General features: G+C 40.6%; 3 protein-coding genes and 1 pseudogene across 14 annotated transcripts in view; 2 read left to right on the forward strand and 2 right to left on the reverse strand.

The window, feature by feature from the left end:
- LOC114270840 (uncharacterized) overlaps positions 1–22,982 on the forward strand; it is a 221,071-nt gene that overhangs the window by 107,511 nt on the left and 90,578 nt on the right. The window lies entirely within an intron of this gene.
- LOC114270844 (uncharacterized) overlaps positions 1–22,982 on the forward strand; it is a 124,339-nt gene that overhangs the window by 10,779 nt on the left and 90,578 nt on the right. The window lies entirely within an intron of this gene.
- Positions 1,518–22,982, reverse strand: part of LOC114270837 (serine protease SPPA, chloroplastic) — a 122,344-nt gene continuing 100,879 nt past the window's right edge. Inside the window, exon 8 of the mRNA XM_082909860.1 lies at positions 1,518–1,580. Coding sequence (XP_082765986.1) covers positions 1,533–1,580 — 48 coding nt within the window. The 3' untranslated portion in view covers positions 1,518–1,532. The remainder of the gene's footprint in view (positions 1,581–22,982) is intronic.
- LOC114270870 (serine protease SPPA, chloroplastic pseudogene) lies at positions 13,536–15,196 on the reverse strand (annotated as a pseudogene). Its single transcript, XR_014357192.1, has 3 exons — positions 14,932–15,196; positions 14,117–14,222; positions 13,536–13,602 (listed from the first exon to the last, which is right to left on the reverse strand). The product of XR_014357192.1 is annotated as a serine protease SPPA, chloroplastic pseudogene (transcript).

The raw sequence follows: 22,982 nt of genomic DNA on the forward strand, positions 1-22,982 counted from the left end.
TAAAATTCACCTTACTTTGGAAAAAATACTCTAGTAAGGAAAAATGGCTAGGGTTTAGCGTGTCTAATATTTCAATTAAAATTTGGAGGGTTTAGTGTATTTTTTATTTCAATTAAAATTTGAATAAGCATGAGGTTGTTTGTACTTTTGTGTTCTAACGCCCATGTTGTAATGGTTCAATGATTTGCTCGTGTAGTAAGTTATTTTTCAGTCAAAATTTGATTTGAATCATAATTGGGTGAAGCTTGAGGTAGAATTTTATAAAATTATAGAAGAATAAACCATTATAGGTGGATTGAGAACGTGAAAGATAAAAAAATAAAGAAAAAGAATAACAAAAACTCTTACTAAAATTCTTAATGAAATATATGCATTCAAATATCATTAGATGTCCAAGTATTACTATATTTTTCACAATCAAATCTATTTAATTTTTTGTACTTTGAATAAGATTTTTAATGAAAGTTCTAAATGAGTAAATTATATTTTTTCCCTTTAAGTATGTTCACCTTTTCACTTTGGACTTAAAAGTTTTATTTTTTCCCACTTTCTATATTGTTCAAATAGAATATTTTGGACTTTAAAGTTTTATTTTTTCCCACTTTATATATTATTCAAATAGAATATTTTATGAAAGATCTTTGTAGTAGGCGTCATAATTTTATGAGTCAATTATATTTTAGTTCCCAAAATATGAGCTTTATATCATTTTGGTCTTTAGTGTTTAAATTATGTCAATTCAATCCCCAATCCAATGTATAAAAATGTTTCAATTTGATCGTCAATATTTAAATTGTGTCAATTTGATTCTCACTACCAAAAAAAAAATTGTTTCAATTTAATCACCAAATGTTGAAACTGCATCTATTACTAGAGTTAGATTGGAAGTTTATACAGTGTCCATTAATAAAAAATAATTAAAAATTAATTTAGTAGGTATAACCACCCTCAGCTTAAAATGTTTTGCTACCCAACTAGGATTAATTCAATTTATCACTCAGTGTTAAACATTATAAAGTAATATTAAATGAAAACTCTTTCCTAATTTATTTCTTCCTATTTTAGAGTAATTTTTCTTTTATTGGTGTTGGGGTGGGAGGTATGTGGTGCTAAATTATTGCCGACTTCAGTATAGCTTGGTATTTGTAAATAATCTACTACAGATTAACAATAAACAATAAACAAATAACATGTAACTCTCTCACAAAAAGTGATAATGAAAAAAGAAAAATAAAGTGCAAAATTATAGTAACATTTTCAGTAAGCTCTTCTAAATTTCTACACACACACACACAAAAAAAAAAAAAAAAAAAAAAAAAAAAAAAAAAAAAACTAAAATTGAGACCATGGATAGATAGATATAAGAGGTCAGAGGGAACTCAAGTAGTCCTTATCAAAGTGAAGAAAGGATTGGAATTCGAAACACCATCCAATTTCTGAAACATGATTCCATCCATCCGGGCTTGAATTTCATCAAAAGATGCCAATCTTGCAGTAATTCTTGCAATGTCCTATCTATCCCAACCACAGTGTTACCAATGCAGGGTTGGCGACGGTCTTGATAGCTCAACAAGAGTAACCTTAACATTTAGGATGCCTATTAGAATCAAGCCTAAATAGACATTAAAGAAATTGAATCAACAAACTAGCAACTTCAATGTTATACATGTTAAGTATATCATGTGTACACAGGGTCCATAAGAATTTCCCGAAATAGAGATCATAATGTACTGGAATATTGCGATATTCTCTTTAGGGTAAGTGAAACATTATAAAGCGAACTCAATATTTTGCGAAAAAAACCCATTTTTATTGAAACTTGTAGAAGGGTAAACTAAAAGGAGCATATTAACCAACCTCTCTGCCCAGGGGTATGTCAACCTTCTGTTTTGTTATGGCAACAGCAATAGAAAACCCACCAATAGTGAGAGGGTAATTTATATATATAAATTGGGCCGAGCTGGGTAATGAGCCGTTGTAAGCCACAGTAAGAAGGGCGGAGTAAAAAGGGCCTCGGCGTTAGCCCGGTCCCCAAAAGGCCTTGTTGTTATCCCGGTCCAAGAGAGTGTTACAGACAGCCGGTCACCACACTCAGAGTTAGCCGGGTCGTGGCATGTTGCGATTAGCTCAGCCAAAACCTTGCTATTTCTTAGCTCGGTCTAAACACACCATGATTTGTAGAGGAGAAGCCAAGGTAAGAGTAGTGAATGGAAGAAACCGAATTGGCTTTAGTTCGGTCTACTCTGCGGCTTAGCATGGCCATGCTTACCTCGGTTATATTGGGACCCGACCATGGTAAAACCATCTCACTTGGTTTAAACAGTGAGGGGGTATTGAAAGATAAGCATTATCTTTCAAGAATGTGGTTCCTAGGAGGACTCTACAGGGAGGAGTAAGAGTCCTACTAGGATTATGCCACACGGAACCTATAAAAGCTCACAACATCACCTTTGGAGGGGTAACGCAACTTTGATTCTCGAATACACAGAGTTTTTGTCTATTTGTCTATTTTGCTGACTTAGGCATCGGAGAGGTATCCGGCACACACCCGCCGGCTAGCTCACGTTTGTGTTTTCAGGGAATAAAGCGACGTCGTACGGAGGAGCACAGGCTTGATCAACAGGATTATACGAGAAGGTTTATTTCTTTCCCGTACAATTGGCGCCGTCTGTGGGAATACCAGACAAAGAACAAAACCTCTTGATCAAGTTTCCCTCGCTAATTTAATGGCGCACAACGAAGATTTGCCGCATTCCGCCATTGACGGAAAAACCCCAGAGGGGGGTGGGAGGGGCGAAGGATTGCCCTCTATCCCTCCCATGGCGGACTTAGAGCCCCAGCGACAGAATCCCCGGAGGGATGCAAGGGGGAGGCTGAACAACAGCCCCCGTCGCTCTCGCTCATAAAGTCCTGAAATGCAAAGGCGAAAAATTGACCCTCAAGATTTGGAGGATCGTGTAAAAGAGCAAGATGAACTAATAAGGAAGATGGCGGCGAACATGGAGGCCATGAAGCGCCAGATCAAGGGAAAATGGGTGGCAACAGGAGAGGGGCGCAAAGGCAATACGCCTCCTCGCCACTTAGAAGATCGTGGTAGACATACCACGCCATCGCAAGCAGAGAGTAGAAGCCTCAGGACAGGCGACACTCAATCAAGGACTTCCAGAACTCGTTACTCCAGGTCTGAGAGAACGAAATCATTTAGATCTTACACTGAGGGAAGTACTTATCGGCCCTCACATACGCACAAGACATCATCCAGGCAAACGGAGTTGCCTAGATCGTCCGACTTACGGACAGTGCTCGAAGAAAGGGCGCGACAGAAGGAGGATGCCAGGGCACGTGACCCGCACAGAGTTTCAGCCCTTCAGCGGTTGGCTCCTCGGACGCATGGAAGCGTCGAGGTTAGAATGCCAATACCGCACCTTGCCTACGAACCAACAGATAAAGCATTGGCAAGACTACATAGCTCGTCGTTCGTTCCAGCGATTGAGAACGCACCATTACCCTTAGGCTTCATCCAGCCTAAATTTACCACGTACGAAGGGAAGACAGACCCTTACATGCACCTAAGCCACTTTCTCCAGGTTATGGCAGTATACCGGCGGAACGAAGCTTTGATGTGCATCCTATTCCCATCCAGCCTTGGCGACCTAGGTTTAACCTGGTTCGAAAGGCTACCAGAAGGCAGCATAGCCTCCTGGGCGCAATTAGCGGAGGTGTTCGTGACAAGATTCAGAACGAACACCAAGACGCCAGTGGAGATTGATCAGCTACTCTCCATTGACATGGGCGACAAAGAAACATTGAGGTCCTACAATAGTCGCTACTAGGAGACGTTTAACCAGATAGGGGACTACCCCACCAATCTCGTCATCGCGCAATACAAAAGAGGACTTCCAGTCAGAAACAGATTGAGGGATTCGATTACAATGACTCCACCCCTCACGATGGAAACCTTGATGGAGAGAGTACGCCAACATATGCGGGTGGAGGAGAATGGCGCCCGTGCCAAGGCTAAATCTGGTGCGACAGTAACACCAGACAAAAATACTACGGCGAAGGTCAATACGGTAGAATGTCCAAGCAAGAATGGACGAGGCAGGCGAGACAACGAAGAGGACCGAGATAAAAGATGGTTGAGAGTCCGCACTGCCATTACCACAGTATTCAAGAAACCAATCTACCGAATTCTCAGTGAGATACGCGATGAACCTTTCGTCAAATGGCCAGCTAAATTGGGAGAGGCTCAGAAGGACTGCGACAAAAGATCTCGGTGCACCTTCCATAAGGAAAAGGGGCACCGCACTGAAAATTGCGCACCGTTGAGACAGCATCTGGAGGAGTTAGTGGCAGCTGGTCACCTAGACCGGTACATAGAAGGAGGGACGCAGCCAGCCCCCCAAAACCACGATCACCCAGACAGAACACTGAACGACGCCTCACCTCAAGGTGTGATAAACGTAATACATGGGGTATTCGAGCCTAAGCGAGTATGTGAGCTCAGGGGCATGATAAAGAAGGCTGAGCACTTACGGGAGGTATTAAGTGCGCAGCCCACCATTAAAAAGGGGAAAACAGAGACCACGAACGTCATGTATTTTTCAGACAAAGACTTTGAAAGGATATATTGCCCTTACAACGATGCACTGGTCATCACTCTCCGCATCAAGGATTACGACGTCAAGCGAATTTTGATTGACCAAGGAAGCTCATGTGAGATAATGTACTACGAAACTTTCAAACAGTTGAAATTGAAAGACAAAGACTTGGCACCCGCCGTATCTCCCCTGATCGGGTTCAACTCAATGCCAGAATGGCCAGTCGGCAAGATAATCCTCCCAGTTAGAGCAGGAAGCATGACTAAACAAGTGGAATTCTGGGTATTAAAAGTGCCCTCCACTTACAACATAATCTTGGGAAAGACATGGCTGCACGCCATGAGAGCGGTAGCCTCAACATACCATCAAGTCATGCGGTTCCCCAACGAAGCCGGAGTAATTGAAGAGGTCTATGGAGACCAAATTATGTCCAAGCAATGCTTCGTCATAGTAAATGGCAGCCGAGCTGCCAAGGGGTTTGTTCAGATGGCAGAAGAGCCCGAAAATAATGAATTGTTTGCGAATGTTGGCAAAGCCGCTGAACAGAAGGCAGTGGAAGACTTGGTACAGGTAAGAATAGATGAAAAGAACCCAGATAAGTTCTTTTTGCTTGGCTCATCTATGTCCAGCACTGAGAGAATAGAGGTCATGGAATTCTTAACCTCTAACATTAAAGTGTTTGCCTGGACGCCGTATGACATGCTTGGCATTGACCCAAGCTTCATCTGTCACCAATTGAATGTCCACCCAACTGCCAGACCAATTATACAGCGCACTCGTAGATCGGCACTCCACCATGCCGAGATAGTGGCGGAGGAAGTGAAAAACCTGCTAGAAGCAAGAGCTATCAGAGAGGTGCACTACCCCAGATGGATCTCCAATGCAGTGGTAGTGCCTAAGAAGAATGGAAAATGGCATGTCTGTGTGGACTACAAAACGGTCAACAAGGCGTGCCCAAAAGACAGTTTTCCTCTTCCACGGATAGACTAACTGGTAGATCTGACGGCAGGACACAACCGTCTTAGCTTCCTCGATGCGTACAGAGGTTACCATCAGATCGCAATGTATGAACCAGACCAGGAGGTCACATCTTTTACAACGCCAAGAGGACTGTACTGCTACAAGGTCATGCCCTTTGACCTAAAGAACGCAAGGGCAATATTCCAACGGATGGTCACCAAGATATTCGAACCATTGTTAGGTAGAATCATGGAGGCTTACATCGACAACATGGTGGTCAAGAGCAAGGACAAGAGTGACCATCTCAAGGACCTAGGTGAGATGTTTCAGATCCTGAAGAAACACAAGTTACGCTTTAATGCATCTAAGTGTGCGTTCGGCGTAGGATCTAGCAAATTCTTAGGCTTCCTGGTAACCAACCGTGGCATCGAGGTAGACCCTTCTCAGATCAAAGCAATCCAGGATCTAAAGAGGCCCGACTCAGTAAAAGAAGTACAGCATCTCACCGGTATGGCAGCCGCGCTAAACCGGTTCATAAGTCGGTCGTCAGACAAATGTCCACCATTCTTTCAAGCATTAAAGGCCAAGTTTCAGTGGGATGAAGAATGCGATCGTGCCCTTGAAAGTTTGAAAGAATACATGTCTTCTCCACCGTTGCTAATGACCCCAATACCTGGAGAAGAACTATTCTTGTACCTAGCAGTTTCACAGCACGCAATCAGCGCAGTGTTAGTCCGAGCGGAAGGAATCCAACACCTGTCCATCTTTTATGTCAGCAAGACATTGCTGGGCACAGAAACTAGGTACTTACCATTGGAAAAACTGGCCTTAGCCTTGATGAGGACCTCAAGAAAATTGTCGCACTACTTTCACGCCCACACAATAATCGTCCTCACAGCTTTTCCATTAAAAGCTTTGTTTGAGAGGGTGAACTTTTCTGGACGAGTCTTGAAGTGGGCGGTTGAGTTGGGACAGTTCGACATCAAGTTCCAACCCAGAACCGCGATAAAAGCGCAAGCCTTGGCAGACTTTGTCGTAGAATTCACCCCAGGAAGTCATCATATCTGCCCAGTCGACCTGACGAATACAACCGAACTAGGGTTAGAAGTTGACGCCGGAATAACGCAACCCCTGGTGCAGGATACCCAGTCAGTCCCTAAGGCAGACCAGAGTAAAGTAAGGGAGAAAGAAGCAAACCATGCTACACCAAGCAAAGATTCACCAGCAAATGAAGACTTGGTACAATCAAATAATGAGGGGCAAACAGCAAGCATGGACTTGGAAGAAAACACCAGCAACACTCAGGACCCCAAGGCATCATCTGATCCCTCTACCTGCTGAAAGTTATTCGTAGGAGAGATGTAGAAGCTCTTTGTGGATGGAGCATCCAACAGGCACGGAGCAGGACTCGGCATAGTCCTCATCTCACCAAATGGCCTAGTAGTGGAACAAACAGTCAACCTTGGCTTCCCAGCATCAAACAATGAGGCGAAATATGAAGCACTTTTAGCAGGACTGAAATCAGCATCCTACATGAAGGCCACCGAGCTAATGGTTTACAGTGACTCACAGCTGGTGGTAAATCAAATTTCAGGTGATTACGAGGCAAAAGACGACAGGATGGCTAAGTACCAAGAATTAGTCAGAAAAGAGATCAAGAAATTTGAAGTAGTGCGGATAGAACAGATTGGTAGGGAAGAGAACAGTAGAGCGGACGAACTAGCAGACTTTGCTTCAATGGCAGATACATCTGTCCCACATCCGTTACTGATTGACTACTTACCAAGACCAAACATTGAAGAACCTGAAGTAGAAGAAGTATGTTGCGCCGAACTAGGCCCTTCATGGATGGATCCCATCATAGCATTCTTAAAAGACGGCGTCCTACCAGAAGAGAAGAAAGAGGCCAACAAAATAAGAGCAAAGTCGCAGCGATTTTGGCTCTCCCCATCAATGGCCTTGTACAAGAAATCCTTCACAGGACCTTAACTAAAGTGTGTCCATCCTAGCAAAGTTGAAGCATTCTTGCTCGAGATATACGAAGGCGTATGCGGAAGCCACCAAGGAGGAAGATCATTAGCTTACAGAGTCATTTCGCAAGGATATTGGTGGCCATACATGCAAGCAGATTCAGAGAAGTATGTAAAGAGGTGCAAGAAATGTCAGAAATTCGCACACCAAATACATCAACCAGCCAGAGAACTTCTACCATTAACTAGCCCATGGCCCTTCGCAGTGTGGGGCTTGGACATAGTAGGGCCACTCCCAACAGCACCCGGCAATAGGAAGTTCTTTCTAGCAGCAACAGACTGCTTCACAAAGTGGGTGGAGGCAGAAGCACTAGCATCAATAAAGGAGAAAGATGTGAAGAAGTTCGTCTGGCAGAATATCATTATTCGGTTCGGCATACCAAAAGCTCTAATATCAGACAATGGCACCCAGTTCGACGGCAAAATTTTTAGAGGCTTTTGTGAAGAGTACAATATAGAGTTCTACAATTCTACACCGGCTTACCCCCAAGCAAACGGCCAAGCAGAAGCATCAAACAAAGTTGTCTTGGATGGATTGAAGAAAATGCTAGAAAAAGCAAAGGGCAAGTGGGCTGAAGAGCTCCCTCATGTCTTATAGGCTTACCGTATCACACCTCGTCGATCTACTAGGGAAACACATTTTTCCTTGGCCTATGGCATGGAAACAGTAATCCCATTGGAAGTCGGCCTCCCTACAATTAGAAGTGAAAATTTTGATCCAGACCTAAATGGAGAAGCCATCACCTTGGAGCTCGATCTTGTGGAAGAAAGAAGAGAAAGAGCACTAATTCACATCGCCTCATACCAGCAAGAGTTATCAAGGAAATACAACAAGACAGTGCATCCAAGACAGTTCAAGATTGGAGGTTGGGTACTTCGCAAAGTAATGGAAAACACTTTAGTACCCAGAGATGGCAAGTTAGGGCCCAATTGGGAAGGACCATACAAAGTGGTTGGATTAGCAGGAAAAGGGGCATACCACTTGGAAGATGAAGACAGCAAAGCCATTCCAAGGCCGTGGAACACCGCCAATCTCAAGTTATTTTATTTTTAGATTTGCTTCCAAATATTTGTAGTTTTTTCCTTTCTCAATAAAACAAGCAGTTTCTTTTCAGTATAGCTGTTTCCTCTGTAAAAGATTATTTTAGTAAGTTAGGAAAATTGAAAACATAATTGGCTAGAATAACCAACTGTGCACCCCTCCTAAGCCTAGGATAAGGATCCAGGCTGCAGGACGTTTGGCTGGAAAAACTAAACACTTTACTCTAGGTTGGCTGGAAAAACCAACTTAGAGGTTGGCTGGAATAACCAACACTCCTCCTAAGCCCAGGATAAGGATCCAGGCTGCAAGACGTTTGGCTGGAAAAACCAAACAATTTACTCTAGGTTGGCTGGAAAAACCAACTTAGAGGTTGGCTGGAATAACCAACACCCCTCCTAAGCCCAGGATAAGGATCCAGGCTGCAGGAAGTTTGGCTGGAAAAACCAACACTTAGTCCTCTTCAGCCGAGATAAGGATTCAGACTGAAAAGTAATTGGCTGGAAAAACTAACACTTTGTACTCTTCAACCGAGATAAGGATCTAGGCTGAAGAGTGGTTGGCTGGAAAAACCAACACTTATTTTTCTTCAGCCGAGATAATAATCTAGGCTGAAGAAGTTAGCAACTATGGCTTGATAGATTGGAAAGCTAAAGACCGGGATAAAGTATCTCGGCAAGAGAAGGTTATACTTCATTCAAATTACAGTTAGAAAGCAAGTACCAGCATGGAAGTAAACCGAGATAACAATTGGAACAAAAGAGGATTTCATTAAGTGCAAATTGAATACACAAGGTGGGACCTCAGCCCGGTTACAACTTCTTGTCCAAAAACAAAAAGACGAAAATACAGAGATTAAGCAAAAAGGTCATCTATTTCCGCGTCAAGATCAACTCGGAGGCCGGTCTCATCTGGTAGCCTGGTCTCATCTGGTACTTCGGTCGTCAGATCTTCAACCAGTGGCTCTAACTGAGCTGATTGAACAGCAGGTTCATTAATAACCGGGGTATTGTTTGGCTCGGTCTCTTCTTCGTCATCCTCAACCTGAAGAAATTGTTGCTGAATGGCAGCAGCATACTCCGTCATCGAACCCGGGATAAAATACAGAGGAGGGTTGAAGACCTCGGTCTCTGGCCCATGACTGAGCTGTGCCACGGCCGCCCTCCATCCGCATTTAAAGAATAAGTCTTTGGCCGCCTCTCATTACTTAATGTAAAGAGCCTCCCCTTCCTTGAAACCACGGTCCTCCGCATCTCCCAGCTTCTTCTCAAGCTTGGTTATCTCGGTGTTCTTTTTTCCCTCGAGCTTGGCGAGCTCGCACAAATACTTATCTTTTACCACGGCCGCTGCTTTTTGCTTGTCTGCTTCAGCCGAGCTAACAAGACCGGTTAGACGACCATTCTCGGTTTTCAGCTCGGCTATTTGTTTCCTGGCCACTTTTTGTTCGGCCGTTCTTTCATTAGCCTCGGCCATGGCCTGCCTGGTGGTTTTTCGAAGTTCCAACACTCGCTTGTGAGCAATATGGTTCTTCTGTATGGCCTACAAAAGGATGGAAAGAAACTTTTTAAGTACGACCGAGCAGAAAGTTGTAAGAATTTGAAAGATAAGCAAGAGAGCTACTTACCAGCACCATGGATTTTGTGGATGAGCGAAGTGCCTTTAGCTCGGTTAAGTGGTCATGGTGCTCCATGTCAGGTGGAAGGCAAATACTTTTGGCCAGATTGAAGGCCATTAGGTGATCTTTTTCAAAGACCACTGAATCAGTATCCCGTATAGCACGGTTCTGAAAAGTGATCTTTGGAGCCCACTTGGAAGAACTAGCCCGGTCAGAGCGCTCCGGTTGTGGGCTTGGTGGAGGGCTTGGTGGAGGAATGGTATCCTCTTCATCAACAAGGCGTGGCTCGGTTGTGGAAGTCCGAGCACGCTTGTTTGGACGAGATGAAGAGGGTTGATGGGTCGGCAAGGCCACCACGGTCTCTTGTGGTTGGCTTGCTGGTGGTACCTCGGCTTGGTTTGTTTCGGTTAGAAGGGCCCTCACAGCTCGTTTTTTGGCCATCTCTTGCTCAGCGATCAGAGGGATCAATCTGATTTGGGGCAAGTTTGGGTCCGGTTCGAGAGAGACTTCCAATAAGAAGTCAGTTACCTTGGTCTTCCGTTTGCCACTATATCGGTAGGTCGGCTAAAAGTCCAATAGCTCGGTCCAACTTCGGTTGGGGTATCGCAGGACGGCGCGAAGTATATTCAAGTTGGGGTAGCTGTATTGGGATTTGAGGAAGTTCAAATCTGCCTAAAAGAAGACAACAGTTAGAACGGTTTAAGATGGGAAAACCGAAGTAAAGAAAGGCGTAGTATGAAGCCGAGGTAACTCTACCGGTTACACCCTTGTTCCAATTTATTCTGTCACCAGGGATCTGGGCCTGTTGGCCCTCAAAATTTCCAGATACCCAGAGGAAGTCATCATCATTTACGTCTTTATCTAAGGTATCCTTTATTATTTTTTCACGCCAGCGTCTTATTCTTAAATAATAGACCCATCCATCTTCGGCGAAGCCTATAGAATATTAATGAAAGAGCTCGGCTAAACCGAGATTAAGGCCAGCTCGGCGGTTTAGCTCGGCAATACCATTTATTATACGGTAAGAATTGGTGAAAAATTGGGTTGGGCAAAGGTTGGTCTGCCTAAGGAATTCACAGAGAAGAGGCTGTACAGGGAATCTTAGTTCGGTCTCTACTATGGACAGTAGGGTAAAAGGAACGAAGCCGTGTTTTCCCCATGGTATGATATCCAGGTCGGCTAGGGTGAGATGAACATCATCAGGGAAGTTATAATCTTTTTGAAATTCGGCCACGGCACCTGGTGAGTTAACTAAAAACCTATACTTTCCCATTTGTGGTTTAAGTTATGAATAAATTAAACTGGAGTGTTAGCTCGGTCGAAGAATGATGTTGAGTAGCTCGGTTGAGCGCTCAAAGGAGTGCCTGGACAACCTAAGTCTGCAAAGCGAAAAACAAAGGTGTTAAGCACAGATCGTTGGACCGTGCTAAAAGAAATAAAGGCAAGATAAATGAAGTTTTAGCTCGGCTATGTGAGATGCTACGGGTCTTAGCTCGGTTTGAGCAAGGTGTTTGTTAGCCCGGTTGAGCCTCTGGGGGTAGCGTTCTTAGTTCGATCTGGACTAAGAGGGCTGGTTTAGCCCCAAGCGGTAGCTCGGTCGTGGTTGAGGCTTTGAAGCACGTTATTACGCAGACCTAGTACGGTTCGATAGCTCAGCTAATTGAATCAAAAGGTGGTGTGACTTGTTAAAACTACTGGAATAGCATAAAGTGTTAGTTCGGTTGGTTAGTCTGGCTAGACTGACATCAACTACAAATAACTTCCTAGTTCGGTTACATTGTGATTTTGGATCAGATGTAGTGTTCTACAGATTGTTTCATGAATACTAGTGGTTCTTACAAGGTTTTTCCCAGAAAATGCAAGGCAAAGCAAAAAATGGAGAAAATGTGTTTTACAAAAACACATAAACAATATGTTGTGGATTGTAAAAAATAAGTGCGAAAATAACAAAAAGAGAACAGATGTAGCTTACCAGGTCGAAGAGGAAGGAACTAGAAAATGGAAATGGCACCAGAAGCAAGAACACGAGGCTTTTTTCAGTTGCAGGTCGAAAAACAATGATAGCTCAGGAGGAAGAGGGAGAAGAGTGTGAATAGTAAAGTGATGGATTCAAAACCTTAGGGTTTGTTTTGGTGAAAGGCCCAAACTTTGGGCGGGACTATTCAAAAAACACGGAGTACGAAGGCGGCGTGACAACTGCATTAGGCCAATCAGAGTGTGCCACGTGTCCTTGGAATGAGAAGCGATTTAGTTGCTACGATTGAAGAGACGCTTTTGACCGGACAGTGTTGTAGCTCGGTTGAAAAACTAAAGTTTTTTAGCTCGGTTAGGAGGCTAAAAATTTTTAGCTCGGCGGATAACGGGTAATCCCTATCATGCTGTGCAGATGGAATTAAGGGCAATTGAGAGGGTAATTTATATATATAAATTGGCCGAGCTGGGTAATGAGCCGTTGTAAGCCACAGTAAGAAGGGCGGAGTAAAAAGGGCCTTGGCGTTAGCCCGGTCCCCAAAAGGCCTTGTTGTTATCTCAGTCCAAGAGAGTGTTACAGACAGCCCGGTCACCACACTCAGAGTTAGCCCGATCGTGGCATGTTGCGGTTAGCTCAGTCTAAACACATCATGGTTTGTAGAGGAGAAGCCAAGGTAAGAGTAGTGAATGGAAGAAACCGAACTGGCTTTAGTTCAGTCTACTCTGCGACTTAGCATGGCCATGCTTACCTCGGTTATATTGGGACCCGACCATGGTAAAACCATCTCACTTGGTTTAAACAGTGAGGGGGTGTTAAAGGATAAGCATTATCTTTCAGGAATGTGATTCCTAGGGGGACTCTACAGGGAGGAGTAAGAGTCCTACTAGGATTATGCCACACAGAACCTATAAAAGCTCACAACATCACCTTTGGAGGGGTAACGCAACTTTGATTCTCGAATACACAGAGCTTTTGTCTATTTGTCTATTTTGCTAACTTAGACATCGGAGAGGTATCCGGCACACACCCGCCGGCTAGCTCACGTTTGTGTTTTCAGGGAATAAAGCGACGTCGTACGGAGGAGCACAAACTTGATCAACAGGATTATACGAGAAGGTTTATTTCTTTCCCGTACAAATAGCATCAACCAAACCTCGTGAAGCTGTTTCTTTACCAGTCCACTCTCTTCCCTGTGCCACCTCCTCCATCTTATCTACCTGCAACATAATGATTGGATAGTGATGAAGCGATTGAAAGAGTACTGCACTCCATTAGTAAACATTGATTGACTACCGTACAGTCATAGATCTTGAATATGCTACTTGTCTCTAAACTGTTTGTACGCATTCTGAGCAGACTTGGCAAAGAGTTCTACTTCATCTGGTCTACAAGACAAATTTGATTATTATTCACAAATCACAAGTAGTCAAACCATATTAAAGTCCTGTTTGGTGCAGCTTATGGAGCTGCTTATTGCTTTTTTTATTTTGAAAATTTGTGCCGGTGTGTTGGTTTGGCCGCTTCTTCGCAGAAATAGCTGAAATAAGTTTAAAAGAGCCGATAATTGGAAAGTAGGAGAAGGGGTGCTTTTAGCTTTTACTTAGTGATTATAAGTTTTCATCTTATAAGAAGCAGCACCAAATAAGCCCTAAAACGAAAGCCTAACAGTAAAATACCATGGTGACGGTTATCTACAGTTGAGCAATTAGTGGGTTGAATTGACCTTGAAGACATCATTGTGGAGGCATAAATAATAGCAAATATAAACCCTCAATACAAAATTTTAATGTCATATTTCGATGAGGATGTGGGATTGTTGCATCAAGTCAATGCTTCCCTTTTTCTGTTTCCAAAATATACAAGCACATGTATCCTCAGCAAATCAATCAGGCATCTTACCTGAATGGTCCATGTTCAGCTACAGTAAGCTCTGCAAATCTTCCTCTTGATAAGATCTCTTTATTGACGCCAATCTTTTCATAAAGTTTTCCTAAATTAAACTTCCCTACAAGCACAATTATCAAAACATCAATAGCTATTATCTAGATCACCCAAAATAGGCTTCCTTCATCGAAAGAAAAATTAGCCCACACAATGTCTCTCACAACTGAAGCAAACTAGTAACTATAGCTACATATAAAATTGTGAAGATCTCTTTTCTGATTATTTTGTGAAGATATGGCAAGAACGACAGCCATGTGATGATGCATCAAATACAACATAACTAGATCTGTAGCATTGACTGTATTCGTAACTATAATCAAAGGCCTCCAAACAGTTACTATAAATTTATCTGCCATGTTGACTAGGCATAAATTTTGGAGGCAAGTCTCTCAATCAGCTGCTCATTCTGTCATCGATAAGTAAACAAGGGCAATTAAAGAACAGGACAAGGTTTGGTCTAGTATCACTTTGTTTTGGAAACATTTAATGTTTTCCGAACAGATGTCAACAAAAAAATGTCACCCTTTCAGGAATTGCTGAATATCAACTAAAGGCATCCATCCTATTAATTGTTATTGATTAACGATTGAGTTATGGTTATATTGTTTAAAACCTTTTGGAATAAATGTTTTTCCTTGAGACATCGTCCATTCATCGATTAGTTGAATTTTAAAATTAAGAGAAATGAAAAGAAAAATTGTAAATAGTGGCATGCTAAAGTGTCTTAACAATATCAAAGAAAACATAAAAATGTGAATTGCTAGGTTTACCAGTCACAACACCAATTGATCCTATTAATGTAAGATACTCTTCAACTATAACCCCTACTGCCATTGCATATAGTATCCTCCACTAGTCGCCACATCAGTCATTGACAGGCTTTGAGGCAGCGAGGAGTCTAATTTCCCTCCACATTCTGTATAAGATAAACATCAAGGCAAATGAGTCAATTTCTTTTTCTTTCCTTTCTATTTTACCTCTCTGCTATGCGGAACAAAATATTAATCCAGGAATGGAGATATAAACATACATTAATTATACTAAACATAAGAAAGAACTATGTCTGAAATTCCAATTAGCTGAGTAAACTTGACCTTCTCGTGAAACCAAATATCTTTTATTAAAAAAGTTTTTGTTCACAGCTCTTACTGTTTTGATGTTTCTTTCAGCATGTTATACCTTTCACTTTTAATGTCAATATATGCAAGATATTTGCAAAATATTATCAAAAAATGAAGAACCAAATAATCATTTTTTTCGCATTCTTCAGCATAAGAATGTGATATATAATGCAATAAGAGATACTAAGAATAACATTATTAAGTTTGTGAACGTCATTTCAAACAATCAAAGCTCATAAGGCTCTGACTCTCTCAAAAGCAGCATGAATGTGAACCTCCTCCTAATTGGTAACCTACTTTATCTATTCCTTTTTCGAAAAATCTACTTCAAGTGGAGATAAATGGAAACTGATTCTGAAAGTTGACTGCAAAAGGAATATAGGCCACTAGCAAGTTCATTTGAGAAAAAAGTTTAGTTATTCAAACAACAGTTTACAACGTATTGAAGGCCTGTAAAAAAGAAAACCTTTTAAATATTGGGAGGAACATATTGAGTTAATTACATTATTTACTGGCATGTGTAACTGGATTTACCTTCAAGTTTCAACTTTTCAACTTTCGTTTGGATTTCAAGCACCCAAGAAGTGAAATTTGTCCATGGATGTTAGCACAAATTATGAAAGGCACTGCTGCTGTTAACTGGGAGTCTGACACCATTAGTTGGCCAGTTGTTTCAACCAAAGATCAGACTGTATTGTATGCAACCCCATCAATAGAATGCTCAATTAAGTCTTTAACTTCAGTGGATTAGGGAAAAATATTGATTACATATACCTTTGGTTTATATTTCAAGCTCTCATGAAGTGGATTTAGTAGAAGTTTACACCAAAATAATCATTTCACAGCTACTAAAAGGAACAAAAATGGAAGTTCAGCCTTTAGTGAGCTATGAATAGCGGATACAGGGAGGGGTTCTTTACATAAGATGAAGATGATGATGACACACAACTCTGTTTTTCATGAGCAGACCAAACATGTTGAGATTTAGGGTTCATTTGGAATTGACTTTTTTCGTAACTTTTTGACTACTTACGAAAAAAAGTGCAAAAAAAAGTAGAGAGAATGGGTTGATTTTTGTATTTACCTTTTGATTTTTTGGCTAAAAACTCATGTTCCCAAACATAGCCTTATTGCCATTATGTGTGTCAATCATCTTCAACTTCGGACTTTGTCTTGCTATTGTCTCCTCCGCTATGCGGTTGGCTGATTTTTTCACAAAATCCCACACTATTCTGATGCTTTCACAAACTCTTGATGCTTTCACAACTCACATCATGACTTTGAGAGGTTGTTATGATTGTGTTTTATTTATTTAGCTTGAAGGTAGTTTAGTCTTTGGAGTGTTATCAGGGTTTTATTATTTATCAATCTCCTTGTTATGATTATTATGGAATAATAGGATGTTTAGTTTTCTCTCCAAAAATCTGGGCATCGCTTAGCCCTACCCCTCCACAAATTGTGAGCCTTTTCCTTCATCTTAAAGCAAGCAAGCCTCCTTCTAGCTTGTGGGTTCTGGTTCACCATCTCAAGATTTCTATTACTACCACTCTCACTCTCCCTCTCCTCCTAAGGCCACTTCAGCTCTCACTCAACTCCAGCCATCCACACTGAATTTCTTGTAATTATTTATTTATTATCAACAACAAAGTTGTTTATGTTCTTATTTGTGTATCCTAGATATAGTGAACAATATTAAAACATGTTTGATATAGATCTAATGATGAGCCAACGCACCAAAATACCCTAAATCATTACTCCAGGTAGTAAGCATTCTCATAGATTAATTAATTTACAAACCCTCTTATTGGAACAAGCATCATATGGTATATTCACAATTTAAACTTACTATAAAGAAATAACATCGCAGCACTTACAAATCAGACGCAAGAGCATCACCTCTAGGACTATCAATTCGAATGACAACAGCCTTGAATCTTTTTGACTATAGAAAAAAAAAGAAAAAATCTCAGCATTGACCAGAGAAGGAAGATATATTGCTGCCCACTCCAAATACCCACAATTCCGCAGCCCCAATTTCTATAGATCTGATCAACATTAATTCAATCTATTTTCATTCCTTCATTAGATATCCATTCAATTCATACATATCGAAACCGACATAATACTCAATATTTATTGATATTCATAATGAAAGTAAATCTCTTTTTCAACTTCGTCATTTCATCAAGTGAGATATACAAAATAAATCACATGGATTATACATCTATAACCTCTAAGCCTAAATCTATATCACGTGATACTATCACAAAACAAGTCATATCTCAAATAAATGCCCTAAGGACTTACATCTTTCAAGAAGTGGAACATTATTACAAAAAGAGGAGTTTCTACCCGTACAATTAAGCTCAAAACCTATACAAAGATAATAACAAAAGTAAAGCTCCTTCTTGCTCCAAAATGCCAATCACAAGCCTTCAACGAGCCGGAGGTATCTCATCAATACCTGAAAATGGTATTCCATGAAGGATTGAGCACTAATACCCAATAGAGACAATATTACCAATGTATATGAGATTAACATGTGTATGATCACGAATGCAATTGATACTATTTCATGTTAAAACGTTTTCGTTTCTCATGAATGCACCAATGAAAATCCTTCCAAAATATTCCGAGTTCTATTCATTTTGAAAGACTAATTATTAAACCGTAAATAATACCCTCGAAATTCGTAGGCATGTGTCTGCAAGTAGTCTATACAGAACTACCAAAAATCTAGATTCTTTGATTATTTTCTAGAAGGGCAATTGGACACCTGACTCCGCACGGGTTTCTGAATTTTCATCGAGGACGTCAAGCCAACTTAATTCAATTTGCAAACATTTTCTACACTTCCCAGATTTTACGACATTATTAACTTTAATAATTCAACCAATTCAATTGTAACCGATGTTGTCAATAATAATTTCTCAAAAGTTTCATAATTTCCATGAATGAGAGTATGAGTATGATTATGCAATGCATGAATTGAAAATTGTTTCAATTTTCCCAAATTTCAATTCATTTCTACAACACAATAATGCAATCTTCTACCGATTGCCAAAATAGTTCTCTATCAAAGTATTCCACAAATAGCAATACAAGAGCATAACTAAAATGATAATTCCAATACTTTCATAAGACTCAACAATACTCAATAGTTCAAGAGGGTTAATAATTCCCAAGAAAAACCATCAATTTCCCAATTACACAATCATTTCTTGAATATTCAACATTCTAGGGTTTGTGCAAATTTAGGGCTTTGCTAATTTAAACATCAATTTTTGAAATTCAAACCTCATTTATCAATTTTAGAGAGATATCTCTAAGTTTTAAACCAAAAAAGGACAAGCCCTAGTTTTATACCCCATATATATATATATATATATATATCAAAACCTCCATAAATTTCAAAAGTTCATATCTACAAACTACCACATAATCATGGTAAGGCAAATATATATAAATAATAAAATCCCTACCTCAAATAGAGAAAAGGAGAAGGAAAGTCTCAAAAGTCAAACGTGTCAAAATTGTGATCGGTCCCAATAAAAATGAAGCTCTCGATGCACTCTATATTTCGTATCAAAGGAGCAAGGTGAAACTCTAACTCTAACTCTAACTATGGTGGATCAAAGGTTTTGTAGAGTTTGGGTAAAGATTTTAAAGAAAGGATGGAGGGAGCTCTAAGAAAGAGATAGTAGAGAGAGATAAAATTAAAAAAGTGAAGAAAGAGAGAATGTATGGGTCTATATATAATATGAGTGCAAAAAGAAGGTTTTAGGCCCACAAATCTAACTAAAAAATAGTTTTTACGCGCTGAATTTGAGCAGACCGCCTGTGTGACCAAAATTGCACTCGAGCAGTGAATGAAGGTTTGTAAGATCTCAGACTTTTGCAGAACAAACCGCTCAAGCGACCAGAGTTGTGCTCAGGCAAAAAATTCAAGCTTGCAGTAACTCTAGTTATTAATGAGTAGACTGCTTGAGTGACCAAATGTGCGCTCAAGCGAAGAATCAAGGTTCACAATATCTTAAGTTTCAGAAACTCAGAGCTACCTAGACCTAAAGATCACTTGTTGATACCCCATTTTGCCCCAAGTCTAAGGAATTTGCAAAAAAGAAATTCACCATTGGATCCGAAATGCCCAAAAACCTTTCAGCACAAATTTATGTTAAATATTTGTTGAGTGAGATTTCAACCAATCAAGGAGGGGAACCACGAAATGATGATGATATACAACACCTCCCAAAGACTTGCAAGTTGTGTCATCTCCTTGGCCTTTCTCTATGTGGGGTTTGGACGTCATCGGTCCAATTACTCCAAAAGCATCAAATGGGCATCGCTTCATTTTAGTCATTATCGACTATTTTACAAAGTTGATCGAAGCGGAATCCTATTCTCATGTCACAGAGAAGGTGGTAACACGGTTCATCAAGCACAATATCATATGTCGATACAGCCTTCTTGAATTAATCATCATCGACAATGCCAAGAATCTCAACAGTAATAGGATGGAAAAATTATGTAGTCAATTCAAGATCACTCATTGCAACTCAGTGACATATCGACCTCAAATGAATAGAGCAGTCGAGGTTGCAAACAAGAATGTCAAAAGAATCCTTAGAAAAATGATGAATACATACAAATATTGGCACGAAAAGCTCCCTCTCACACTCATGGCTTAACGGACTACTATTTGAACATCAACTAGGGCACTACCTTATTCCTTGGTGTATGGATATGAGGCCGTCTTGTTGATAGAAATTGAAATTTCTTCGCTCAAAATCCTGATAGAGACCCAATTTGAGGAAGCTGATTGGGTCAGAGATCGTTATGAACAACTTAGTCTCCTCGATGATAAAAGCATGGCCGCAATCTATCATTCTCAATGCTATCAACGTCTGGTTTCAAGATACTTTGCCAAGAAAGTCAAATCTCAAGAATTTCAGGACGAAGATTTAGTTCTTAAAAGCATTTTACCAATTCAAGAAGAAGCTCGCGGCAAGTTTGCTTCTAATTACTAGGGTCCCTTTATAGTTAAAAAAGTTCCCTCTGGCGGTATTCTCATATTAACCGAGATGGATGGGGAAGAATTTCCTAGCCCGATAAATTCATATTCAGTCAAATGTTGCTATGTGTAATGAAGTCAATGAATAGCAATTGTGCAGACAAGGAATCGAAGACTATTCTCTTGAGTCAAGAAATGCCAATCTTCTCAAAATTGCTCCATTAGTCATGAGGTGGAATTTTTCCTAAACAAGAACAGAAGAAGATTATGGTAATAAATTCTATATCATGGACTAGCATATAGTATAATATTCCATCGTATTGGTATGTTATATTTTTTGGCACAATTGAAATACATCATATTGCATAAACATGTGACCTTCTCATTTAAAAAATAGAAGTAAATAAATATAAACCTTTGGTCATATCCATCAATAAATTCCATCATTCCTCGTAGAGGTATCTATTAGTTCAATCTCATCCGTACATCGCATGATAGATGCATCATACTGCATTCTTATTACACAAACATGTGTTTTGGTCGATCACTATCAAAATTCAAATTTTTATAAAACATGTTTTCCAAAATAAGATTGCAAATTTCGACAGTTTTAGGTGGCCTAATACACCTGAATTTTATGTTACGCGACGACTCCAAATTTTTCTTTAAAATCCTACAGTTTGAGTTTTGGCTATTGGATCACATTCCATTCGTCGCATAAAGCCTTGATGCATCTTGAATAAGATGAACCAAAAAAAATCCAGGTGTGACACCGCTTGTGCGACTAAAGTTGTGATTGAGCAAACTGTGCTGACATCCCAAGCACTCAAATTTCTAACAAATGTAATTCTCTCGTCCAATCACTGTTTTGGGCAAATCAAGTGTCTAAAATGAAGTCCAGACAACAAGCTATCCAATGGTTGTAGCCTTATATAAAAATTCAAAGTGTAAGGAGAGAAAGAGTTAAAAGAATGAAGACCATGCAAGGAACAAATATCCAAATCAATATTTTTGATCAAATCTTACTTAACTATTACGATGACACATCAATCAATGCCCTGGTATCAATTAAAGGATTCCAACCATCGTTCTCCTTCGTTGTCATCAACATCACTTGCCTCAACCACCATCCTCGTCCTCCTTCCTCATCGTTTTCATCGTTTGCTTCACACCACCATCTTCCTCCCTCATTGTCATTGAAACAATAGTTTGGTATAGAGAGAGAGAGAGAGAAAAAAAAAAGGAATTCAGTGTATTGATATGTTTTGTATGTTTGTTATATTCAGTCTTACACAAAAAGAAGCTCACTCTCTTTTATAAAGAGGAGAGTGTTGTACATAGGATGCCAATTAGGCACCGAAAGCAGAAACAATAAACATTTGCTTTACTTTACATGTATATAATATAAGTTAATATAGGACATCTATATTTACACTGACATCCCCCCGCAAACTCAAGGAGGGTGAGCATCAATCAGCTTGAGTTTGGAAACGAGATCACTGAAGCGACCAGGAGGTTGAGCTTTGGTGAAAATATCAGCAGGTTGATCGACAGAAGCAATAGAGCGAAGCAAAACAGTGTCACGGGTAACATGTTGGCGAATGAAATGACAATTAATCTCAATATGCTTGGTGAAATCATGAAAAACATCATTGTGAGCAATCTGAATGGCACTCTGATTGTCACAATAGAGAGAGGTAGTGCCCGAAGAAGAAACACCCATATCTGCAAGGAGCCAGCGAAGCCAGAGAAGTTCCTGAGTAGTATCAGCAAGAGCTCGGTATTCAGCTTCGGTACTAGAGCGGGCAGTAAGGGATTGTTTCTTGCTACACCAAGTAAGAAGAGAATCCCCTAAGAAGAAACAGAAACCCGTGGTGGAGCATCGATCCGTAGGATCCCCAACCCAATCAGCATAAAAAAAAGCACACAATTCAAGAGATGAGGAAGCAGGGTAGTGGAGGCCATGGAACAGAGTGCCTTTGAGGTAGCAAAGGATGCGGAGTAAAGCAGTATAATGGGGAGTGCGAGGAGCCGACATGTACTGACTAACAATATGAACAGCATAGGCAATGTCAAGACGAGTCATAGTGAGATAGACAAGACTACTGACGAGCTGGCGATAAAGAGTAACATCTGAGAGGAGATCACCATCGAAAGGAGTGAGACGGATCTGATGATCAACTGGAGCAAAGGTAGTTTTGCAATCGGTAAGACCAGCACGAGCCAGAAGATCGGATGCATATTTGGCTTGGAACAAATAGGAACCAGTAGAATCATGTGAGACTTCAAGGCCTAAAAAGTAGTTAAGAGTACCAAGGTCCTTTATCTCAAACTAACGGTGGAGAAAACATTTGAGGTAAAGAATACCAGTTGCATCATTACCACTGATAATCATATCACCCACATAAAGAAGGAGAAAAGTGGTACCATGAGGAGTAGTTCGTATAAATAAAGCAGAGTCATAGGAGCTAGAGGTGAACCCGAAGTCATGAATGGTAAAACTGAACTTAGCAAATCAAGCGCGGGGTGCTTGCTTGAGGCCATAGAGAGCACACTGTAGTTTGCAAACCTTATAAGGTAGATAAGTAGACCTAGGTAGAGGTTGCATGTAGACCTCCTCGAGAAGATTACCATTAAGGAAGGCATTTTTGACATCCATCTGAAAGAGCTCCTAGTGGCGAGCAGCAGC

This window comes from Camellia sinensis, chromosome 15 (genome assembly GCF_055761805.1).
Source record: "Camellia sinensis isolate YWXY chromosome 15, ASM5576180v1, whole genome shotgun sequence".
NCBI lineage: Eukaryota > Viridiplantae > Streptophyta > Magnoliopsida > Ericales > Theaceae > Camellia > Camellia sinensis.